Source organism: Atta cephalotes (genome assembly GCF_000143395.1).
Source record: "Atta cephalotes unplaced genomic scaffold scaffold00068, whole genome shotgun sequence".
Taxonomy (NCBI): Eukaryota; Metazoa; Arthropoda; class Insecta; order Hymenoptera; family Formicidae; genus Atta; species Atta cephalotes.
In genome coordinates, this window is record NW_012130132.1 from 1002592 (window position 1) to 1011512 (window position 8921).

General features: G+C 34.7%; 1 protein-coding gene across 1 annotated transcript in view; it reads right to left on the minus strand.

Moving 5' to 3' along the window:
• Positions 1 to 8921, minus strand: part of LOC105623961 (zinc finger protein 608) — an 89258-nt gene that overhangs the window by 21412 nt on the left and 58925 nt on the right. Inside the window, exon 3 of the mRNA XM_012205330.1 lies at positions 3571 to 3694. Within this exon, the coding sequence (XP_012060720.1) occupies positions 3571 to 3694 (124 nt within the window). The remainder of the gene's footprint in view (positions 1 to 3570; positions 3695 to 8921) is intronic.

Consider the following 8921-nt stretch of genomic DNA (forward strand, 5'->3'; position numbering starts at 1 on the left):
CACACACACACACACACACACACACACACACACACACACACACACACACACACACACCGGAATATTCTTGAATATTTAAATATTTTCTCTATCAACATTCTATGTTATTACATTATTCCACACGTCGCATGCAACCAGCCAATGCGTTTCACAGCTGGCGAATTAGCGAGTCAGCTTAGTGATGCGTATGAGTTATAAAACAATGGCGAATGTTAAGCTGTAGAACGTATGTTAACAAGCATGAAAGCTTAAACCCAGATAAATTAATCTGCATTACTTCGCGCAAACGTGATCGTTATCGAGTTACCGCTACTTTAACTGTCGAAATGGTCTTAATAAGTTTGCGGGCGATCCTATTACGTAGTTTATCCGCGTTTGTTCTAATCACACTCATTACTCGTGAAAATACTCCGGTGCGGCGTGACAGTGCAATATTTCGGTGTAACGTTGCGCTAAATTAGTCTGGACAAGCGCGCGAAAATCATGAATTCTTTCCCGCGCGATCACGTTTTTTTATAATAATATCTCTTTTTAAACAAAATAAAATTAAAAAAAAATATTTAAAATATTTCTCAAAAAGAATGAACAAATAAATTGAAATTATAACGAATGAAATACAAAGTGTCGCAATTCTGTATACATTACAATTATACGATCGCGGTTGATTAATCTCGGCAAACGAAATAATGATGCCGGGATTGCAACACGCTTTTATTTACCCGACTTTTCTGGCCGGCGGAATATCGGGCGAATATTTATAACCCCGAATCGTTCGAGCAGCAACAAGATCGATCGAGTGCTATTCCTATTACATCGGTGCTCTCCGAATATTTACCCGGGGCAAACGATTGATTGATCATCGGTGCTAGTTATTTTCAATCGACACGAGACGATACGACTTTTATTTTATCGATAACCACAACGACAGTGGTTATTATTTATTCGCGCGATTCTATGAGAATGACTGTAACAATTAGATCATCTATCGATTCTGTCAATCATTTATTAACTCCGACTAATGGAATTAATGAAATCTGAAGATTAAAATCTTAATTATATAATAAAAGTAAATCAAGTTTCGATGAAAATCTGCTCGAAGTTAATTCACGAACAAGAAGTTCTGTTTTATTTTTACTCTCGACTGCTACCAACTTCGAAGACTGTTCAGCTAGTAATTAGCTTTCCATTTAATCTTCACGATAATGTAGACTCGTCTCATATTCATCAAGGAATACAATATTCATGTCTCCATTATTGGGCCCTTTATTTAATTGTCTGTGACGTTTGTCATGTGAATATATGGAAATCAATATCGTTTCGAAATGTACAAAAATTATAAAAATAGCAAGAAATATTTCGAGCGATGTTCGATGCTTGAAATATTACAAGTACCCCTCTATTTGACAGGTTTTCCGAGACTTCAGTTGTAGGTCGAATTGTAAGATCGATCATAAGAATAGTAAAAATATCTATTGTTTTTCTTTCTCTTTTAATAATAATATTTGTATTATTAGCCATTCTAAGATATAAATAATTTCAAGATTATGTAAAAAAATAAGTTAATATTTCGACCAATGGGCATTTTTTAGTAAGAATACAGTGTAACATAGTGAATCATTTTATCCTTATTTAATCGGCAAACAATAAGAACGTGACGATTCACGATGTTACATAATATTCTTGCTGGAAAACGTTCAATGTAGAGTTATCTTAATTTCAGTTCAATTGTTACACACACATATATTCAACTTTTTTTTATATATGTGTAGATATGTATACATACATTGTAAAAATAAAATGTTAATTTTAACTTAAATACGTACAAGTGGATTTTCTGTAAAAAATAAAATATTAATTTTAATTTAAAAACATTTAGTGAACTTTTTGAAACAAAATGCAAAATTGCAAAAATGTTAAAATAAATATAAAAATGTTAATTTTAACATTTTTGCATCAGAAAGCCCGCTAAACATTATTAAAGTTAAATTAACATCTTATCTTTTAGTACACGCACACACACGCATTCTTCACCTCTTTTTAATTCATTTATCGATTGGAAGTTTGGAAATTCGAAATAGTTGTATGTAGAGGGATATCTGTACTTTTAATTACATTTATCAAATATTATATTTATATTACCGATAAAATACCGGAAAATAACAGTTAAAGCAAAAATTTTATACGACCAGGAAATGTAACGAGGCGATAATTTCTGCTAGTAAACGTTGCACAAATTATTATCTTGTTCAGTTGAATGTATAATGAAATAAATGCTTTATATCCACTGCAGAAAAGTGGCGCCTGTAATCCTTTCTCGCGCAATTATCGCTCGTTATTATAGCGCAAGGAAAATCGCGATCCTGTTTCCTATACTGCTCCTCCTTTATACGCATCACTAACAGTGAACATCATTTTATGTAACAACTCTATGCTCGATATTATTTAATATCCTGGGAAAACAAGTGGATGGTGGACGCGCTCATTTTACGTTGAACGATAGAAGATGCGATCGTATAACTCCTTTACAACGGTGATTTCCATAATAATAACGCAGACTTTGTATGCGGTGCCATTAGTGTTATTACTATTATTCAGCGAATTGCAGAAATTCGATAAATCAATAAGCAATGCATATGACTTTATGCGAAGAGCTTGCAATAACAGGGTAAATTTGATGGGAGCAAATTTAGCAAGCGAATAGTGGGAATGTACATGAATCATTAATAGTCTAAATGCACAAATTCTTCGTATTTTACCAATTTGTCCGTTAACGTTAACAGTTAAATCCTTCGTACTCTTAATAAATTAATTAAAAATGAATAGATTGTTAATTTAACATCCGAAGAGTTTGAGCGATCACGCTTGTATTTCTACAATTTTATATATTATTAGAGGAAAGATTAAGTAAATTGTATTAATTGTATGAATCGCAATTTGTGTAAAAATACTTCTTTAATGAAAAAAAAAAAAAATCATTTTCATTAGACAAAATAACAAAGTAGATCGATCGGTGGATAATTTATTCAAGAATATCATTAAATAATTGTAGCTGGATGAAAATAGAAATATTATCTCTGTTATACTCTTTTCAGATATCAAATGGAATTAATTGTAATTAAATTTTCTGTATTCGACTGACTCTTGCATGAAAAACACATGATTCGAAATTATATATAAAATTATCATTTAAAATTAATATTATTTCATTTATCATTAATTACAGATCCATTACTGCAATATGACAATTAAAATACATCAAAAGAAGATCAACAATATATAGAAATTAATGTAAAACTAATAGGTAGAAATTAATATAAAACCAATTTGTGTAAAAATACATTTTTCCGATAAAGAAAAAGATTGTTTTATCGATTGATTATAATTGTCAATTAAGAGAATATTAAAAATCAATGCTTCATTCTAAATCAGCGCTATCGTTCTAGGATTAATTTCGCTCCCTAATCCTCTGTAACTAAGAGGAAGCTAAGGGGATAACAAGAAGGTCGGAGGTCCAAGGTGGCGGAGTCGGCCAAGGCAAATGGGCGAATTAAACTGTAACGAGGTTCTTACCTCCTTCGGTCTCGTGCCAAACGATGCCCTCGAGGGTGACGGAGGTACCGGGCTCGCAAGGTCCCAAACACTCCGGTTCCGTGATGGTCCCCACGCTGGTCCCAACGCATACGTCGGACATGTCCTGCAACAGAAAGTTCGACGAACGGTGAGCCGCGATGTTGTCGTGTGTCACATGTATAGCATGCAGGATCGATATGTATCGCGTTCGTCAATTTCGTCCGCGTGAAATAATCTACAACATGAAGATTGTACCATGCATGATGGAAGAATCTTACTATGGTACCATGCACAAAAAGAATGGTTTTTACTAAAAAATATACAAATTTAGCTGGATACAGATTTGAAAATAATTTTGTTATAGACCATCAAAATAATTATTGGAACGTTGCTGGAATGTTAAAACCTTTTAGAATATTTTATTATTACTTATTATATGTTTGAGCTTCCTACATAATTATTTTGATACTTTTAATGAGCTAATAAATTATTTTCAAATCTATATTTAGATAAATTTTTAGATATTTCAGCAAAATCATTCTCTCCGTGTAAATTTTTTAATATATAAATAATAAATATATTTTAACAACGATTTTCGGCCACGATTAAAAAGCTAATTTCTTCCTGATGATTAATTTATTTTGAAAAAATTATTTTACCGCTATCAAGGATACTGCTGTTTGCATTAACTCTCTAATGCAAACGTAGGAGACAGACAATGTATATTGTTCGTAATTAGATTGAGATAGTCTCGTATGTCCAGGGACTTGTCATTCTAACTACGAAGCGGTTCCCGTGACGCCCAGGGACCTGCATTCTAACTACGACACGAGAATGGCGATCAAGAACGATAGCATGACTGAGCGATGAGGATGCTAACTAACGATCCGTTAGATTCATGAACTATCTCATGGCGAATGCATGATATTAATGTTTAATAAACTTTTGCTTGTTTCGAGAGACCGCTCAAATATTTTCGCGGCTCTGCTGTGCCATGTACCTCATATACGTTTAATTCAATTCATTCACTCTTCACTCTTGTGCAACGTGACATAAAATCCGTCGCGTATATGTCTTTCGACGTGAAAATACATTTTTCAATCCATACATTTACGCTGTATTCTGGCTGGTGTAATAATACACAGTGCACGACCGTTCCGCGCCAACATGACGTTGCGCGACGATTTCGACAAGGTGTTAACGAGTCATCGTACGGTATATAATGTATATCTCTCGGGCTTTTCAAAAATATCGGGTCGGGCTGTCACGAAATACCGCCGTTGCTTGTACGCGACGATGAGAGAGAGTATCGCTTCGCCGTTCATTTCGGAAATCGATGTAATCCCGGTCACTGGACGCGCGCGCGCGGAAAATGCATCCCGGGCCAGCGGCCGAGTGGCCTCGAGGCGCGACGAAACGCAGCCGAGGATATAAAAGCAATTGGAGGAGGCCCCAATTAACGTCGGTCGTACACTCCCTCCGTGTCGTCCGCTCGCTGTTTATGGAAATATCGGCCGGCCGATATTTCCCCGAACTGGGAACGCACGATCGGAAACGCGATTCTGCCGTCGGCGCGTTTACACCGGCTTGCAAATAGAAACGAAACGGCGAAAGCGCCGAGGGTTGATTTTCGCATAACGTTTCCGCACACCTACCGTGTTGCTGGAAATTGACGAACACGTCATTCTCCCATATACGGATATATAGCACACAGCGTTATCGATTTTGATTTACGCCCGCGGGACAGATCGTATTTTTTACAGGATCTCGACTGCATGATAAAATTTCTTCTGCCCTCCTTTACAATTTTATTGCAAATATTTTTATTCGCATTAAACATGTTTGTCTCCTATTTTTACAAGCATTAAAAAGCATATTTATACAACGCAAGGCAAATACACGTCTTATTATTGTGCGATATAACAATATAAATATATTCATCTAGATATAACTCTGTATCATTTTTTATCGTTTTACCATTACTATCATTATCGATGAAGTACCGCTATTTTATTTAACGGTTATTATTATACGCTGTTATTATTTACCGCTTTTATTATTATATGCCATACATTTTCATATGTATATGCATGCACTTAAACATATAAATATGGCATAATATGGAAACGCAACCGTGAGCCGGTTTGTTGCGGGTTTAAAAGCAATTAGCGAGATGTCTGCTGAATGAATGCGCTCTGCTGGTCGCGGTAATTTTCGCGGCTCGATGCAAACAAATTTCCATTTCGGAAAACAAAATCGTCGCGCGGTCGGGACTTTGAGAGCAATTAGTGATGCCGCGCATAATTAACGCGTTAATTAGCAGCGCAATTTTGAATAACGCGGGTGTAACTTTTTCGTATATCGGAACACACGGCGCTGTTACAAATTTTTCATTTATTCACCCTGTGGGATTTAAATGTCACCGATATACCCGTCGTTCGATATTAATATCTGCGGAACGGATTTTCAAAGTCGACATACAAAGCCATATATCCGCTCGATAAATCCGTTATAAATCCCCAGGAGCATTCTCGCAATAACACAATTCCTCGTAGGCATAAAATCGACAGCAGAGTACTTCGATTACTTGAATCATCGATCGGCTAGAAACAACGGAATTACTTATTTTATTTTTGACATTTTATTTAACTTTATATACTATCGAAAGTTATATCGATTCACGCATGGAATCGACCTTTAGATAACTTCAATATCTACATGCGTGCTGTATATTAATCCAGACGAATTTATCGGCGTTATCGCTTCGGCGGCATTTCGCTGTGGAATAAAATTTGCGCCGGAAACACGTTTACAGGCGGGTTGGCTGAATGCGTCGAAATGCATTAACGTGGATAATCGAGAAAATGAGTGACAGCGTGCGCGAATGGATCCGCATGCATGTACAAAATATTCGTGATTCATTGCATCTCTCTTCATCTTTTTTGATAAATTTGAAATGCTCTCAACAGTAGAATGCAGTTGATTTACGATATTTAATGCCGAACATCCACACGAGGAAGGTAGTAAAATAAGAAATAATAGAGAAGAAGGCGGTATTATAATTAGTGTAGATATAATGCCCTCCCCCCTTCCCCTCTCTTATTATTCTCGCTATTAAGTGGCAAATTGCAGATTACTTTCGAAATTAATTTATTTGATTTTTATCGAAATAGTCTTGTTTCATATAGTTATGTTAAAATAATCATTATTAATAAATTGATTGCCTAGTATTTATCTACATATAATTTACATTCAAAATTCTTTGGAATGGAATGTATTTAAAAAACACTGTATTTAAAAAAAACTCAATCTTTAAAAGAGTGACAATTCACTCTAAAAGTTTCAAATAATATATTATACGTATTATAGATTTTTAATATTGAGCAACTTACATAAGGAAGATGAATACATTTTGCAATATTTTACTTTTTTGTTTGTAACCAAATACCTACTGTTTATTTCTAAATAAAACTAGTTATTTAAATCAATTTTTATAAAAAACCATTACCATTCCTGTTTCTCTTCGAGCCATTATGCAATCGCTACATTTTTATAAATAGCATCTTAATGTATGATTTGTAACTTTGAGTTACATCTCTAGAATCGATTGAACAATACTTTGACAAATGTAATCGTTAAGTTTTAAATTTAAATACCAGTTATTAAAATTTAATACAAGTAATTACATGAAATGTAAAAAGAGTGCCGTAATAAACCATGCCTTCTCTCTTCTAAAATATTTCATTATCTTTACAAAATTAAAATCCTTTCTTATAAATCCTTTAATTTCGCTGAACTGCACTTTAAGGCTATTCGTGCCTTCGTATTTTCGTTCAGAAAGAACTCTAAATTGGTAGGAGGATCCATGATTGAAAATAAGAGAGGCAATTTCGGAATATTCTACGGCGAAAGGGTAAGGGCGGCAGATAGGTAGGTAGGTAGGTAAAAGCACAGAGGAACGAGCATGCGGCCGTCTGTCGGGCCTGATATTACAATGGTAGTTTGAAATGCAAATCGCGGAGTTTATGCTTGGTTTCCATAATTACAGAAGCGCGACGCGCGCGTTACCTCTCATAATGTATAATGCACATGGACCGACGTAATCGTGGCATTGTTCTGGCGCGAAACTATTTTGCCGTGTTACGACGACAACGGCGACGATGACGATGACGACGACGACAAGTCAGCGATGCGGAAGGACAGCTGTGAAACGCGAGATGCGACAGCTTGCGAGAGGAAGGAAATACATCGAAACATCACCAACGAGCTCGCGCAGCCTGTCATGGCAATAAAGAGAAACGACATCGTGTCGTTATTCGACGGATGTCAGAGAAAAAAACCGCTGTCAAAGTTTCAATAAGAAGAGATGTCGATTCTCGTTTTTAAAGAAATATCACAACATTTAACAATAAAGAACGATAAATAACGTAATCATAATTTCATTTCATGGCTCGTTTGAAATTAGGAAGATTCTCATTAGGAATATTAAAAAGATAGTCTCAATTTTATCACTTGATATATCCTCGATATTAGCACAATTTGTTGCTAGAAAATTTTTAATAGCTTTATTTAATTGCATTCCGGGTGAACACGATGCCAATTCATTTTAGCAATTGCCGTTTTAATCTCTGTCTTCTGATTTAATAAGATTCCTAGCTAGATCGTTAATTATTCCGCGTTTTTGCTCTGGTACCGTGGACTGCAACGAATAATCCTATGCACAAAACGAGAAATATTTAGAGAAAAATGTTGTCGCGAGACTCGTAAGAGATTGTAAGGTCGTTGCAACGCAATCGTGCGGAAAAGCGGGAATAAAACTGAAGTTTTGGAGCTTCTACTCTCTCAATATTATTGTAGAATTATTTTTGTACAATATTAAAATAAACAAAATCTAGAAGTTCAATGTAGACAAACCAATAACAATGTGCAATATTTTAAATATTAGGCAATAATATTGATCATCTAAGAGCTGCTAAGAATATTCCTTATAGTATTAAAATAAAAACGCGGAATAATTATTAACAATCAGCTAGGAATCTTATTAAGTTAAACTTGATAAAATGACACTCATTCTCTAATCAGGGATCTAGCTGATGTTAAATAGAATATAAAAGTCGAAATAAGTATACTTACTCTATAGAAACTAGTCAATAAAAACATGAAACAGTCACTTTTTATTGTTCCGCCGTATTTCAACTTGAGAGAGAAAAAGAAAGAGAGAAAAGAGATATTAAGTTTCTCACGTGATTTAGCTAAAATAAACCACTACAAACACACATCCATGTGTGTAAAAAAAACTACAATATATATATATATATATATATATATATATATATATATATATATATAGT